General features: G+C 34.1%; 1 protein-coding gene across 6 annotated transcripts in view; it reads left to right on the forward strand.

Moving 5' to 3' along the window:
• Nucleotides 1–17,875, forward strand: part of PTPRK (protein tyrosine phosphatase receptor type K) — a 573,924-nt gene that overhangs the window by 340,281 nt on the left and 215,768 nt on the right. For all 6 annotated transcript variants that reach the window (XM_066373278.1, XM_066373272.1, XM_066373275.1 and 3 more), the window contains exon 7: nucleotides 10,214–10,507. In XM_066373278.1, the coding sequence (XP_066229375.1) occupies nucleotides 10,214–10,507 (294 nt within the window). The remainder of the gene's footprint in view (nucleotides 1–10,213; nucleotides 10,508–17,875) is intronic.

The following is a 17,875-nucleotide window of genomic DNA, read 5'->3' on the forward strand; positions in this document are numbered from 1 at the left end:
CAAAAAATGGCAAAAGAAATGAATAGAGAACTTTTACAAAGAGGACATACAGATGGCCCATAGGCAGATGAAAAAATGTTCAACATCACTAATCATTAGCCTAACATTTTTGTATGGCAGAGATATAATTTATGTAGGGAATTTTTTGGAGTGGGATAGGTAACCTTTTTATTAATATTTTTAGGTGTTGTTGAGTCAGTCATTCATTCTAATACAGTATTGTTTAACTTTGTCAGGCTCTGTGACAGATACTAAGAATGTAATGATGAGCTGTGACAGATACTAAAAATGTAATGATGAGAAATTTTATAAGCAACTTACACATTTTATTGGAAATCAGATGGAAAAGAAAAAAGCAGAACCACTCATTGTCTTTCGGTTCTCCAATCACCACTGCTAGCTTTTTAGCATATTTTCTTCTGGTGGTGGTGGTTGATGGTTTTTCTTTCTGTCTTGTTTTATTTTTCCTAGGCATACACCTTTTATTTTTTTAATGAATGTGTTAATAAACTTAAACATCCCCTGACTTTTATTATATAATCTTCACAACTTAAAATCTTGAAGTTTGTGTAAAATTTTATTGAATAGATATATGATGATTTGCAACACCACTTTATCTGAATATATTTGAGTGAATTATTTTTTTCTCTTCTAAACAAATATTTAAATTAATTTTTTACAATATAGTCTTAAAAGTGGTATTACTTCAGTTTATGAACATATTTATTTCTTCTTATATATTAATAGATTTTCTTCTAAAAACATTATCAATTTACTTGCCTGTGATCATGCTGTTTACTCAAATGGGTATTTATGCTTCTTTGGCCATGGTCTGCTTATGTGAATAAATAATCATCCCGTTCCTCAAAATTCTACTCCAATGTTCTTCTGAGAAATGGAAATATAAGCGATGTAATTTTAGCTAGCCATATTACTAAGGGGCAATTATTTTTAATATTGTTGTGGTATTTCTCTAGAGAAACTCATTGGTGTTTTAGATTGGAGACATTTTCATTGTGTGAGATGACCTGTGTATTTCATGTTCTTATCCTGTTCCCAACCCTTTGAAAGCCAGTAGGGCTGCTCCTGGATTATATGAACTACTGTCCTCCATGGAGAACAACTGAGAGTGAAGAATCTATTCTTTAGCTAGACATAGTGATAAAAAATACATAGGATAAACAAACATATATATTACATGAAGGTTTTGTTATGCTTTTTTGGGGGGAAGTATTTTTTCTGAAGTGAGAAGTGGGGAGGGAGAGAGACAGACTCCAGCATGCACTTGACCAACATCCACCCAGAAAGCTCATTAGGAGACAATGCTCTGCCCATCTGGGCCATTGCTCCCTTGCAACCAGAGCCATTCTAGCATCTAAGGTGGAGGCCATGGAGCCTTCCTCAGTGCCCGGGTCAACTTTACTCCAATGGAGCCTTGGCTACTGGAGGGGAAGAGAGAGAAAGAAAGGAGAAGGGGAAGGTTGGAGAAGCAGATGGGCACTTCTCCTGTGTGCACTGGCCAGGAATCAAACCCAGGACTTCCATACTCCAGGCCGATGCTCTACCACTGAGCCAACCAGCCAGGGCTTGTTATTGCATTATTTTTTTACTTAAAGTTTTTCTACTCACAACTGTGAAATCATAAATTCTCAGTTTATATTTCTCATAGGTTTTGTGTGTGTGCGTTTGTGTGTTAAATAATTGTGAGTGTGGGTAGTGATTTAAGACAATCTTTTCTTAGACTACTATAACTGTAGACTAACAGCCATCTAATTTTTATGGACATGAAAATAGGTAACAATGGCTCCTTTTGATTAATACTTTGTCTAGGTGCTGGAATAGGAGCCTCAGATTTGACAACATCCAAACCGCTTAATGTCTTAGCATTAACTTTACTTGACAAGTTCAAGCTAATGAGCCACCTGAGTGACACACTTTAAAAGGGTAGCTATCAATTACATGGTGGGATTTAAAAAGAGGTTTTAATGAATTTAAAAATTATTTGACATAAAAAATTAATGCACGCATGTGTAAACATAATTAAAATACTAATTTATCTGGACTGAGTATATTATTGATATGAGGAAAAATTATGAGATGGTACCAAATACTGAGTGGAGGGGTACTTGATTGCCTAGGGATTTGATAGGACTGGATATCTCAAGCATCAGAAAAATAAGAGTGAAAATCTTGGAAGGACTATTACTCTTCTCATAAATATATCTGCAAAATGTGGGTGCAGTAGACACCTTATTATAGTAATCTAATTTTTTTAAATGTGTACTTTATGTTTAAGCATCTAGGAAAAATGTAACAAATTATGTTGTCATACATATGATATTAAATACCCACAGAAAGTGCTTCTAATTATCTATAACCTGCTTTCCATTTCTTAAGGGAGGAAGGATCTTCTCCCTATTCCTCAGAGTTATTATTTCTAATTTCTTGAAACACTTGAATGCCTTTAAATTGTATCACTATCCTTTTGAGTCATAATTTAAAATTATTTAAATTTATTATAAGGTAGCTGATAAATAAATGCTGGAATTGTTTGGTGCACTGACGTCATTGTTCCTTCTCTCGGTCTCAAACGGCAGTTCCCCTTTACTTCAGCATTTAATAGGTTATGAAGAAAAAAACTAAACAACATGAAGCATGAATTATCAAGTTTTTAATGTTTGGTTTTTTTTAACCTGGAACTGGATTAAAATTTTAATGAGGTGAATGATAAATAGGATAACATTGATTTTGAAGTGACCCATTCATTTAAGTAAAAAGATGATAGCAAGTAAGAAAATTTCTTTCTGTCTGGGTAGTATAGCTGGTTAAGAGCATTGTCCTGTTACACCAAGGGTTGTGGGTTCAATCCCCAATCAGGGCACACAACAAGAATCAACCAAAGGATGCATGAATATGTGAAACAATAAATTGATGTGTGTGTGTGTGTGTCTCTCTCTCTCTTTCTCCCTCCCTCCTTCCATTCCTCCATCTCTTCCTCTTCCTCTTCCTCTTCCTCTTCCTCTTCCTCTCTCTCTAAAATCAAATACAATTTAACAAAAGAGACAATATTTACCTCCAAGGCAAATATTTTAATATCTATCTATCTATCTATCTATCTATCTATCTATCTATCTATCTATCTATCTACCTACCTACCTACCTGTCTGTCTATCTACCTACCTACCTACCTACCTACCTACCTACCTACCTATCTATCTATCTTTGCAGAAATTTAGGCATGGTAAAGGAGCATTGACTCCTGTAGCCACTTTGATTAATAACTTTAATTATCTCTATCTTTATCTCCCCATGCAATGTAGAAACACAAATTATTAAATCTTTTATAATTTTCATTGCTCTGAATCTAAGTAGGAAACATCCTAAGCAAAATTTTGTTTTGCTCACAGCTTACTACCAACTGAAAAAAAAGATGGGTTTGCAGTGTATTTCAGGAGGAGGATGATATCATAGTCTGTATCTGTGGAAGGCTGAAAAATGGCCCCAAATATACTGCTCACAAAAATTAGAGGATATTTCAAAATGAATATGAAGTGATAAAGAAGAAGCATTTGATTGTTTATTTTATTAAACAAAAGCATCAGAAAAGCTAACAAGTCAAAGAAAGTTGATTATGCAAATGAGATACAAAACCAACTTTTATTTCATTGGTGAAAACGCACTATACAAAAGGCTGAAAGTACTGGAGTGTCTGCATGTTCCCTGATCCCCTAATGTTTGTGAGCAGAGTGTATCCCTGGAACCCATGACTATCACTTCATCTAGAAAAATGAGTTTGTTGGATTTAAATTAAGGATCTTGAGTGGGGGAGCATCTACAATTATCTGTGTTGGCCCTAAAAGCAACAACAATTATCATTATAAGAGAGAGAGAGAGAGAGGAATTGGAGAAGAATGCGGTGTGAACAATGAAAGTGTAAGTGATGTGGCGACACACTGGGGAAGAACAGCAGTCAGCAGACACTGAGACAGGTGTTGATTCTCAAACCCTAGCAGGCATCCCCAAACTACGGCCCGCGGGCCGCAATGCGGCCCCCTGAGGCCATTTATCCAGCCCCCACTACACTTCTGGAAGGGTCACCTCTTTCATTGGTGGTCAGTGAGAGGACCACTGTATTTGGCAGCCCTCCAATGGTCTGAGGGACAGTGAACTTGCCCCCTGTGTAAAAAGTTTGGAGATCCCTGCCCTAGAGTCTTTGCAGGAAGTGAGATCTGATGCCATCTTGATTTTAACCCAGTGATACTGATTTTGAACATTTGGACTCCAGAATCTTGAGGGAATAAATTTCTGTTGATTTTAAGGCACCACCCTTGTGGTCATTTGTTGTAACAGCCATAGAAGACAAATACAATATTTTTGCCTGAATCTCTAGTGGGACAGTAAATCTTGAGAGTTTTTGTTAAGACCTCTTTGACAAGTAAATAAAACAATTTAGAACAAGAAAGGATTGAAAGGTATTTATTTGTTTAGGAAGATGAATGAAATGTTATTGTCCTTGATATTTACTTTGTTAATTGACTTTTTCTGGTTTTGTGATTTCTATTTCTGTTTTATCTTTTAGTAATTAACCACATTTTGATATGTGATGCGTAGATTTATAAATTAGAATTTATAATGATAATAATTGGAAAAGAATATACTTTCACAATGACATATCATTTCAAGAAACTTTAAAAATCATTTGAAATAAAAAACAAATACATCATTTGAGTGTATAATTGCTATTTTATAATGGGTTTGGTTCTAGAATAATAAATAGAAATCATTAATTGAAAGTTAATTGCCCGCGGGAGGGGAGGGGAGAGGTGGAGGAGGGTATAGGGGATAAATGGTGATGGAGCAGACTTGATTTGGGGAGGTAAACACACAATACAGTGTACAGGGAAAGTGTTGTAAAACTGTTTATCAAACCTGTATAATTTTGTCAACCAATGTCACCCCAACAAATTCAATAAAAAGGAAAAAAATGATTGCAGTATAGCTTACTCATAAGCAAGCAAAAAGTGAACATTATCATCGTATTTAAATTTTTCAGCTGATCTTTCTTACATTACTGATTAGATAGATCCTTTTTTCCCCATCTGTTTAACAGCTAATCATTTTTTCCAAATAAATTGTTTTTAAAAATCCTTTTAAAAAAAGGAAGTTAATTGGTAACGTCGGCATGGTTTATCTTGTAGTCTGGATGTTGCACACTTCAGCTGATACCTAGTGTACATTTGGGAATTATTCACACCATACCTCTGAGTCTGATAGTGTATTAAGTTATAAAGAATATTAATATTGCTGCAGAACAATTACTTGTTCATTTGCTAACTGATTAAAATTCATGCATAATTTATTGAAATGAATAGAGATTTTATAAATAAGCCTTTTTGTTCTCAAGGGCCCCATACCAAAATACATATGCTAATATGAGGCTACTTTTTAGCTCCAACACAAAAAATGTAATATGTGTGGTATATTAGTCTCATTAATGCTAGGTTTCACTTCTTGTAATCATGCTGTTAATCAAGATAAATGCTTCTAAACCTCTCTGATTATTGCAACATTTTCAAATATGAAGTGCTGCTTTGATAACTGGACTGCCCCTTTTGTTGACTTGACCATAACAAATGAGGTATGAAAAAGATCATAGTGAATTGTTGCTCTCCTTCAGGCCAAGAACCTGATTATATCAAACTCATTTCTTCATATACACAAAACACCTAAGTTGAATATTAGTTTTTGGTTTTAATATTTATATGCTCTCTGGCAGTAACAAAACAAAGCAAAATGGCATCAGATATAGGGTTTCTTGGTATATTTAGAAATGTGGGGTCTTTTTTTTTTTTTTTTTCATTTTTCCGAAGCTGGAAACGGGGAGGCAGTCAGACAGACTCCCGCATGCGCCCCACCGGGATCCACCCGGCACGCCCACCAGGGGGCGATGTTCTGCCCCTCTGGGCATCGCTCTGTTGCATCCAGAGCCATTCTAGCGCCTGAGGCAGAGGCCACAGAGCCATCCCCAGCGCCCGGGCCATCTTTGCTCCAATGGAAGCCTCGGCTGTGGGAGGGGAAGAGAGAGACAGAGAGGAAGGAGAGGGGGAGGGGTGGAGAAGCAGATGGGCACTTCTCCTGTGTGCTCTGGCCGGGAATCGAACCTGGGACTCCTGCACGCCAGGCCGATGCTCTACCATTGAGCCAACCGGCCAGGGCCAAGGGTCTTTTCACATTCTTAAAACAATGCCTAGTTTACCAATGAAAATATTGTAATGTCAAGAAGTTAACACATTCAATTAATACACTCAGGTATTAATGTGCATTTTTTGAAACTAAATCTCCCAACTTTAAATGTGATTTTTTTCTCTTCAAAATAGAAATGATAGAAGAAATATTATGTTTTAGTTTTTTTTTTTTACTTCTTTCAATGTTTTGTTCTAGTTTCTCCCCTTCTCTCCTTTCCCTCCTGTCTTCTGTTCTCTTTTGTTTCTCGTTTTCCTCGGCAATGCTGTGAAGAGTTTTCATGGGTGAGATTTAACATTCAATATATACTCATTAGATTAGGTTACAGAGTACCTATACACATTTGTAATTTTTCAGACAAATCTTTTCTTCCTGTTAAGTACCAGCACTCTTCCTGCCGGTCAGCTGTGATGTGCGTGAGGCATGCTGCTCTGGGACAGAACCCCAGAAGCCACGTGCCATCATTTCCTACCTCAGTGAGTCAGTATAGGAGCTGTATGCAGTGAGAACAAGCATTGCACATATGAGCAAACTCGGAGTATCTGTAAAATACAAACTACTTAAAATATGGACAACATTAAGATAGTCTAGAAAGATGTTTGGGTTTTTTTTTATTATGTTTATTTCTCTATTCAGTTTTATCTTACTGTAAAGTTTAGAAAATATGTCAGTTTTCTTTTTCCTTTTGTCTCCCAAACCTTTTTTATACTATAAATTGAAAGATGCTTGATTGGTAAAAATTCATTATGTAAAAAGTCTAGCTCATCGTTCTTTAGCTGATAACTTAAAGTTCTAAGGTATTTTTGGTTTTACTTGATCTTTTTCTTTTTTAACTTTTTTGTTACTTCAACTGAAGTCAGTTGTAAAATCATTCACCCTCTACACAATTTTAAGTATATCATTGAAATAATTTTCAAGCTATAAGGTACAGATTTTGTAGTTAAAGTTTATACATCAGGTATTCAGAACTATATTTTCAAAGCAATCAAAATAATTATAAACAAACAGGTTATGTAGCACATATGTTATTCAGTGTTAGTTTTGTTTTTACTTTAAACATGAGCAAAGTGAAGGATGATAAGTTCATAAAATACTACCAATAAATAATTTGAGAGCATTGCCATAATTAACAAGCCATAACTAATGTTGGCAATAACTTAATATTCTTCTGTTGAGTTTTGGATTTTAAAAAATTAATGTTACTTACTAGATACTCCCTTCCTGTAATATGCTGTTCTTTATGACAGCATTTGTTTATTTTCTACATAACTCTCAATTTTAAATAGTGAATTAAAGAAATAAAATAATGAATTTGTTGATTTATCGTTACTATGGATCTCTTGCCTTACTATGTGAATGCCCAATTGTGTAGAACAGCCTAGCAATTTATAGTTACTTAATAAATATTTGTCATGAATTTTGGAGAAAAAAATCTTGAAAACGACTTTAGCCTGTGTAGACATCTGGGCAGGTTGTATTATATTTTATGTTAAGGATGTTTGTAACTCAGCCGTACATAAGGTGGAAGTTATGTGTATATATATATATATATATATATATATATATATATATATATTTCAATGTCTTATTTATTTTTATTTATTAATTTTAGAGAGACAGAGAGAGGAAGGGAGAGGGAGTGAGAGAGTGAGAGAGAGAAGTATTCATTTGTTGTTCTACTATTTATATGTTCATTGGTTGCTTCCTGTTTGTGTTCTAACCTGGGATCAAAACCACAGCCTTGGTGTTTCAGGCCTGTGCTCTAACCAACTGAACTAACCAAACAAGACCGGAAATTATATTTTTATAAAATCAGGGTTTAAAGGCAAACCCTGGGTATAACAAAACACCCTTACTTCATTATCAATCTATATCAGAAGGTAAAAACCTGTTTATAGGATTTTTTTTTTTTTTTTTTTGCTTTGTAGTTTATTCCAAGCATGCATTTTTATTAAAATAGAAAATCTGGTTTAAAAGATTCCTGGCAATCTTTAACTTCTCTCTATTTGAATCTTATTCAGTTTACCCTTGTGTGTGATGGTGGTGGTGGGGGGGCGGGCACATTATGTTGTTGCATTTAATAATTTTCCTTTATATGATTTGCTTTTATTTTTTTAAACAAATCTGTTTTAGCATCTTTGTGAGAAATGGACGGACCACAAGATTTATACATTTAAAGTGATGTCTAGTATATTTAGAAATTTGATGGTTTTTAGTATATTCAGAGTTGTGCAACCATCACCACAGTCAGTTTTAGAACGTGCTCATCACTACGGAAGGAAACTCCCTACCCATTAGCAGTCACTCTATTCCCTCATTGCCCAGCTCCTGGCCACCACTACTTTCTACATAGATTTGCTTGTATTGTATATTTCATACAAATGAAATCACACAGTATGTGGCCATTTGTGACTGCAGCATGTTATCAAGCTTATGAAAGAATCTCATTTTTTTTTTAATGGCTAAGCAGTGTTTTATTTTATGGATGTATTACCTTTTATTTATCTAAAAGTTCCAAATGTTGATGGACAGTTTTGTTGTAAGTTGAAAAAAATGCTGCTATGGATATTCATGTATATTATTATGAATAAAAGTTTTTGTTTCTCCTGAATAGACAGGAGAAATTTTAAGAGTAGAATTTCTGGGTTGTGAGGTAACTCTAGGGTTCACCTTCAGAGAGTTGCCTGCTTTCCACAGAGACTGCATCATTTCAGTACCCCCAAACGCTTCCATGTCCTCGTCAACACTTGTTATTGTCTGACTCCTCTCTTTTACCCATTCTTGTTTCTAATGATGTTGAGCATATTTTCTTATGCTTATTGACCATGTCTATCTTCTTTGAGGATATATTCAGATGCTTTGCCATTTTTCCCCCTTGAGTTGCTTGTCTTTTATTGAGTCAAAAGAGTTCCAGAAATATCTAAATTTATTTTCACTCTTAAAAATAAGACCTTTAAATCAATTTTGAGGCAACTACAACTTAAAATTAACACTTTCCTTTGAAGCCTTTAGACTACTGGAAGTATTCTTTCAGATATTCAGAGAGGACCCACCTGATGACAAAGTAGTAGTTTTAATGTTTTCATGACATAGTGTGGACAGAGCGAACACTGTGGAGGCCTTCATAATGTCCAGTATCAAATTTCTGCTACATTGTTGTTAAATTTTAAAAAAAACGTGCTCTAATCTACTATTCATCATTTCTATAAATTCAGACATTGAAATCAAGTTTCTTGAAGTTTCAAGCAGATTATCTAAGCAATGCAATATTAAATTGCTGTGTACCTTTGACATTTGAGTTTAATAATATGATGCATTGCCTTAAAACATACTATTCCCAAAGGCCAGTGATATGTAGTAATTTGTGGTTTTACCTCAGTGTAAATTTTAATTTCTTACATTTGAGATGGGGGTGTGGAAACGACTCTGTACCTGCAATTAATTTCTGATTTCTGTATTGTTATGCCTTCTTCCTTATTTTATCAGCAGGAAAACTGCTGAAGTAAAAAATTGAGAAAGAAAAAAAACATCACACAACTATATTTCATGGGTGAAATAATGAGCGATAGCAGTATTAATTAATATAAAGATTTGTAAAGGTCTTAGGACCTGAAGAAGGTCAAAGACCAACTGCACTCTGTTAGTAGATAATCAGAGCTATTCATTTCTGAATATTTGCTCTTTATTTCACTTGTTTACTGTGCTTTCTCAAGTTTATTGCCTGGAGGGGCATGATTTTAATAAGAGGAAATTTCTCATAATGGGTCATAGCTCATCTGTGATAGAATTTGCTCTTTAAAAGTATAGTTTCAGGACCACTCATGTCCTAGGTTTCTCTTCTGTGTTTATTAGGTACTCCTAAAGTAAATTCTTTAGTACATCTTTAGGCTTTGAGCTCCATTAATATATTTATATGTATTATAGTCTTTTAGATTTTTAACTAATTAGAATACACATTCCTCTCTCCTAGAACCTCCAAGACCCATTGCTCCTCCCCAGCTACTTGGTGTTGGGCCTACATATTTGCTGATTCAACTAAATGCCAACTCAATCATTGGCGATGGTCCTATTATCCTGAAAGAAGTAGAATACCGAATGACATCAGGTTCCTGGACAGAAACCCATGCAGTCAATGCTCCAACTTATAAATTATGGCATTTGGATCCAGATACTGAATACGAGATTCGTGTTCTACTTACAAGACCTGGTGAAGGTGGAACAGGGCTTCCAGGACCTCCTCTGATCACCAGAACCAAATGTGCAGGTAAGACTGAATAATAGACCACTCCGCTTAGTCACAACATCTAGCATAAAACATATGACATACCTACAATATTGAGAATTATATTTTTTTGGTGCATGATGTAATCACAATATTCTAAGAATTTTTATTAATTTGGTAAATTATAGCCTTGATTATGTCCTAAACTGACTGAATGAGGAGCAGTGTAAGTCTTTCTTTTATTCAGTATTATTGTGTACACATTATCATCCCTTGCATGGTTACTTTGCTCAGCTTATATGTATTCACCCCCAGATCTCTGACAGACACAGGGAAAGTACTGAGAGCAAACCTTGGCAATTCAAACCAATGCTGAGTACCTTTCTAATGCATGGAAATGGTCTTCCCCAGCCACTGCAGAGGCCATGTCTGATAATATAAGAAATGTTAGTCTGAACAAAGCCTCAGTGAGGCAGCTCTTTAAGGTTGAAAATCTAGTTGTTGAGGATTAAGTGAATGGCTTGACAGCTAGCCATAGAACACACAGAAGACTGCCTTATGCTTTTAAGCTCTCCCCATGCCTGAAACAAAGTGGTAAAAAATAATAACATATCGAGAAAACACAAAGAAAGAATAATAAAAAATAACATGTAAACATACCTCCCAGTTTCTTATTCTACCATGTTGTTATAATAGAAGAACTTGTTAGATTATATATATCAAAAGCCCCTGCAAAGTGTAATTGTCTATGTTTTTAGAATGCAGTTTTTAGTGCACTCTTTATTTTGTTATTGAAAAGAGATTAGTTGTAAAAGACAGCTTTTTATTTGTCAAGCATTATGTTGAAACACCTGCAGAGTTAGTACGGGGATCTATGTGTCATGAACATTTAATGATCTAGGTTGTGAAATTGAAAAGGAAGACTTTGGGGATCTATGAAAATGGAAATGCCTATAAAATGTCTTTTGTTTCTTGAACATCTGTTTAGCATTTGCAATTTTGTGAGGCTACACACTAGGAATACTGATCTATAATCAAAACAAAACCCATGAAATTACTTTACTTATGGTCACGCTTAAATATTTTTTAATCTGGCTCAATTTAAGTATTAATATATCCTATATTGCTATTGAAAGATTTTCATAAATAGGAAGTTTAACTTCTCAATCGTTAATTTCAAAATTAGACAATAGTCTACTAAGTTGTTGATTTGTGTTATACATTAGTACTGTGGCTAAAAAGCTGAACTCAGAAGACATTGTGTACGTTTCCACTGCCCAGCCTGAATCATACAATTTGCTTTACAAACTCTCTGTACTGCTACACCTTTCCATGCTAGGTCAAGTGACACATTGTTCTTACTATAGTAGATGAACTTCCTAAGGGAGAGACATCTTCACTCCACAACCTCAATTAGACAAAAACATAATTTAAGGAGCAGACAGTGTGGAAGCTGATAAGTAGCTCATTTTGTTTTCCAAAATTCATATTTCTTGCTAACAGAAAATGATGTATAGTGGGGAACATTTTATTTTATTTTTATAAACTCATGCCATTTAATGCCTTGCTCGGTAATTTCTTTTTTTCCTAAAGATATTATTTCTTAATTTTTTAGAGAGAAAAAGGAGAGAAAGAAAGGTAGTGGGGTGAGAGGATAGGGAATCATTAACTTATAGTTGTTTCTCCTATGTGCCTAGACCAGGCAAGCCTGCGGTTTCAAACCAGCGACCTCAGTATTTCAGGTCCATATTTTATCCACTGTGCCACCACAGGCCAGGCCAATTGGGAACATTTTACAGAGGATATTGTCTACACATTTTAAAATGAAATTTGCCTCTTTTTTCTACATTTAATTTTTATAATTATATACAAATTAAAATAATGGTGATTTCCTATTCCAGGGGTATACCTCTTGAATTCCTGTGCCCAACCTTCTTTTTTAAATATCACATCTACTTCTCATTTTTATTTTCATCAATAGGCAATTAAAAATGAGCAATACCATACATTATATTGTTAATAATGTAATTTCTGTTTAATTTTGCAATTATTTGGTATTAGTTATTATTGGTGTGAGGGCCCATGGAGATTGCAAGTCAATGGAATTTTGTCTTAAAGCAAGACATGCTGTATTCAGTGGAGGAAAACATGTTGATAAGCACTGATTTATCCTTATTGAATGCTTGTGTTCAGAATCCATACTAAACTGCAATAAAAATAGAACTAGAAAGTGCTTTGATGTATTTTATTTTAGGAATCATCTTTCTGTGTAGGAGGGGATAGAGTAAAAATAACATACACTCATAGTTGCTTTCAAATTTATAAAGTCTTGATATTTTGCTATTATATTGATTTTTTTCCTAATTCTGTATTTGAGAAATGTTTAATTTGTGGGCTCTGTAGCATATACTGGTATCAGACTTATTCTAAGTTTTTATTTCAACTCTAGAAAGTTTGTTTTTAAAACTATCTTTCACGTGATAAGTCTTGGTCTCATATTTTATTAATTTATTGGTGTTCTCATAGGTTGTGTTTAATACAGAGTTTTATGGTTTCAAAAAGGTGCTTATAGACTAAGCTTTTCAATACATTATAGATTTGAAAGAAACTGGGGTTACTGTTTTACTAGGAATGTGTACTAATCCTGCTCTAGTATTAAAAAAGGAGGGTAAGCTTATAAAAGTATATATTACATCAATTATTAAACAATCTTTGAAAAGCAGAAGTTGAATATAGCTGATAAACATGAAATATCTAAATACAGGGTCGGTATTGATTAAAATTACAATGACCATCTATTTCCCTTTTTCCGAATCCATATCCCTTTCCCCAAATATAAGATCCCCCTGACTTGACCAGGACCACCACTGGCCTCAGCTTGGTGTCCTATAACAACAAAATGTAACACAGCCTATGCTAACTATGATATTATCTGATATTTCTAAAGCTTAAAATTCTTTCTGAAATGTTTGTATTTTCCTGCATGTAGTAAGCTCTTACCACAGGGCTTGGCATGTAGGGAGTTGTAAATAAAACTTACTATTTTTATTTCTTTTATAATCTTTTTCTTTTTTTAAATTTTATTTTAGCAAGAGAGAGAGAATGAGAGAAAGAGAGAGAGATGGAGGCACAGACAGACAGGAAGGGAGAGAGATGAGAGGCAACAACTCATAATTGTAGCACCTTAGTTGTTGATTGATTGCTTTCTCATATGTGCCTGGCCTGGGTTGGGGGGCTGCAGTTGAGCAAGTGACCCCTTGCTCAAGCCAACAAACTTAGATTCAAGCCAGTGAGTGACCTTTGGGTTCAAGGCAGTGACCATGGTGTCATGTCTGTGATCCCACACTCAAGCCAGCGACACCGCGCTCAAGCCAGTGACCCCAGGGTTTTGAACCTGGGTCCTCAGCATCCCAGACTGATGCTGTGTAATTGCCTGGTCAGGCTCTTTTATAGTCATTTTAATGAAGTTATGTATTTTTTATTTAATGAACATGCCTTACTTTAAAATTAAACCTAACCATTTGGAAAGCAAAATAAATAAATAAATAAAATTCTTACTTATTTGGAAAAATGATCCCTTTGAAACCCCACATATAACTTTTGGAGCAGTTTCCATCTAATTGTATTAGGTTGTGCAAACCCTGAATACTGGTTCTATAATTTATTACATTTTAATCAAGACTAGAAGAATGCTACACTGTAGTTGTAGTGCTGTACCATTAATATACCAGTAATCTGATTGAATAAGTGTTGGCTAATTTAATACACCCTGCATGTTAGACCACCAGAAAACCTTAACAATATAAATACTGCTTTGCTGTGTTTGTGTCCAATATCAATTTTACATGAATTTCTTTAAATAGCAAAAAGTAATTACTTTCTGCCTCTGATAAATTTGTTTTATTTTGGTGTATCACAAAAAAAAACAATTTCTTGCTATTAAGTTCCAATAAAAATTACATTAGTTATAATTTACTATGCTGAATAGCTCATTTAAAAAAATTTTATTAGTTATAATTTACTATGCCGAATAGTTCATTTTAATGTATTTAAGCCATTGAAATTTTATTTCTGGCAATAGTGTATTCTTTTCTTGGCAGACATCTGTCTATAAATAATTTTATAGCAAGTTAATTTAATGGTTATTTATGTGTTTCAATAAAAAAATTTGTACTTCCGCATGCAAATGTAGATTTCCATACTTAAGTGTTGATTATTACTGCTTTATAATTAGCATATGATATGAATTTGTCATTTTTTATTTTTCCACCAGTCCTGTGAATTAGATATATTGTTATCCTAATTTTGTAGCTCTTGAATCTAAGATTCGGGAAAAACAAACAAACAAAAACTTGTCAACATTAGACAACTCAGCAGCTATGGCTCAAACCCATTATCTGAAAAATGGGATTTTACTTGAAAAGTCTGAATTCTTTCCTCTCTTTCTCCTGCTAGAGATAATTTTTTCTTTTTCATGAATGAGTGAAAGTACAACAGGCAGAATCTGGGAAGGATGTACATTTTTGTAAATAACACCTGCATGGTTAATTTATTCCCTGAAAAACATAGCTTGATATTTGAAACTTCACTTTCATTAAAAGCTCAATTTATGAATGTGCATAACACTCAAGCATATGCTGTGTGTTGAATATTTTAAAAAGTTTAAAAATGTTTTAATTTATACTTATCTGTAAATGTCCTACCTACTTGTCAAAGCTTTTTGTTTGTTTTTTGTTGATTTCTTTCTAAAGTGCATTAAATTCATTTGGTAGATGAAATGACCAGCTTAGAGTCTGTCAAGATGGGAGAGGTGGTAATTGCAGTCTCTGGTGGCTGTAGCCACCTGCGCATGCCTCATGCTTCTCTGGGCACAGAGGGGTATGATTATTTCACTATTAGCTAACAGCCTGATGCATGCTGCTGTTCACAAACTACTTCTTCAGGCATTTTATAAAATTTTTTAAGGTGTATATGTGAAGTGATCTTAAATGGGAAGTAATTCAAAAACTCTACTGGACAATCGATGTATGCCCTCCCCTACCTCCCGTGGGTTTGTTTCCCCTGGAATATCATCTGGTATTGAAGCTAAGGAAATACAGTTTTTCTTTCTCTTATTAAATGGAAATAAAACATGCCATCCTCAAAAACTGTCTGCATCGCATGCTTTGGCAATTGCATGTTAAAATTGCTCTTTTAAATTGCCGTCTCCTGCTGGGTAACCCGTCGTGGCTCTGCTTTATGAGTAACTGACATTTTAGCAGCATCTCCCTCGTAGGGAAAGTCAAGAGTTCAGGGTGTCCAGAATGTTATATATTTATACAGTTGGGAAAACTATTTTCTGCTCTTATATTGAAGTTCAATGCTTTTGGCAATTTTCAGTGAAACATGTAGATCTATGAAGCAGTGAAAAGGAGAATGTCTTACGTTACACGTGAACATTTACTAAAAATGCTTCTTTTTTTTTTTTTGTCTCTCTTCCAAATTCAAAAATGGAAAGAAAAACAAAATAAAACTCAAGTCATATACCAGAAACCACAAGTTAGGGAATTAAATTTTGGCCTTATGGCTACAACTTCATCAGGAAAATGGAAGCATATATTGATTTGTACTGTGGTCCAAGATAGTTATCAATCACAGAGACTAAGGTATCCTTGAAACTCAGCCTTGAGGTTAAAACAAAATAAACAGCTTTCCTAAGAATTGGTATGATTTAACAGTGTAAGGATGACATCTCTGTGTCTTAACTTGAAGGCTTATATACATACTTATTTAAAATTTTTAAAATATATTCATTTTTATATATGATTTTTGGCTTTTTTTATTGTTTTGAGCAAGAACTTTAAAAGGCAATGCTATTATTTTGAAATTAAAAGTAATTTATAAAGTAATGAAAAACAGTTCAATTTTCTTAAAATCTGAAAGTGTAAAACTCTTCTTAGATTTTTCTTTTTGTGAATAATCTGATTTTGTGTTTCAGAGTCTATCAAGAATATATCAGTTTAAAAGACATTTATTCAGAAAATCATGTATTGGCTTCGTTCTTTTTTAACAGCACTGGGTTAAGTGCTGGGCCTTCAAAGTTATACAAACAATTCCATGCACTTACGCCACTAGTAATCACCACGGACAGACCTGTAAACAAATAGTAAAATATAAAGTGATAGAAATTTAGAGAAAGAAGCTTTTCTTTAAGGGAATGTTTTAGATTAGTTGGGCCCAGAAAAGGATAGCTTTTTAGCTGAATCTTAAAAAACTGATAGAGTTTCTAAGGCAGAAAAAGAATTTAAAAAAATTTCAGAAAGAGGGAACCACATGTTTAACCCAGTAGTAAACATTGCTGATGATTTGGGGGTTCTGAAAACAGATGGAGGATTGGCTGTCTCTGTGCTGTGGTTGAACTGAGGCTGCAGGGGGAATGTGGCCAGGTCTAACAAGACCCAGGCTGCTATCCTGTTGTTCTTAAGGAACAGACTAACAATGCTAGATTTGCTTTTAAAAGTGACCACCCCATTTCTGTGGAAGATGAGTTTGAGCTAAGAAATGACTAGGCAGAGAGACTGTGAAACCATGCTTAGAATAATTTTTAAAAGATGCCCGTTCTTATCTTCTCTACAGCATGCCTTTCTCATTTTCCATCAGAAACAGGAAATTTTAAATTCATGAAAAATACTGTCATTCCAAATTATCAAGAAAGTTTCTTTCATTAAAGGCTTTTAAAAACATTTTATAGGTGATCTAACTTAATTTATTGTTTGATTTGTTTCTCTTTTGGAAACGTGTATATTCCAATGTCATTAACACGTATGCAAAATCCATGATACAGCACATTATTTTAGGGAAGAAAATTATGAAAGGTTGTGGAGAAATTCAAGAGCCACTCTTACTTAATGAGATACTTATTTCACAAATAAATGTGAAAAGTTGTATACATTGCCACTCTGAGGACACCAGAAGAGTCACCATTAATATATTAGACTGGATTCTCATTTTTAAGGAACTAACACTCTATTGTTAAAATCAGAATAACAACAAACACATAAGTTATATAATAAACATTAAAAAGTACTTTGGAAATCCAGACAGAAGGATATTTCTAATCAAAAATTAATATTTTGTTAAGCAATACCTTTAAACACAATATTGAACTTTGTTTTCTTAACAAAGCTAGATTACCACTTGTGGTGAATAAACCTATAGTCTTTTCACTAATTTCTTAACTGTGAAATAATGTGGAAAACAATGTTTAGCCAGTTGTCACCATAAGCATGATTTACCTTCTTTCTTCCCTTTCTACCAACACATAGGTAAACTATCTTCTATATGGTAGTATTAAATGGTAAATATAATTCATATTTTAATGCAAATCATCAAAATATTTGAGTCTGACCAGGCGGTGGTGCAGTGGATAGA

The sequence above is a fragment of the Saccopteryx leptura genome, chromosome 3 (genome assembly GCF_036850995.1).
Source record: "Saccopteryx leptura isolate mSacLep1 chromosome 3, mSacLep1_pri_phased_curated, whole genome shotgun sequence".
Taxonomy (NCBI): domain Eukaryota; kingdom Metazoa; phylum Chordata; class Mammalia; order Chiroptera; family Emballonuridae; genus Saccopteryx; species Saccopteryx leptura.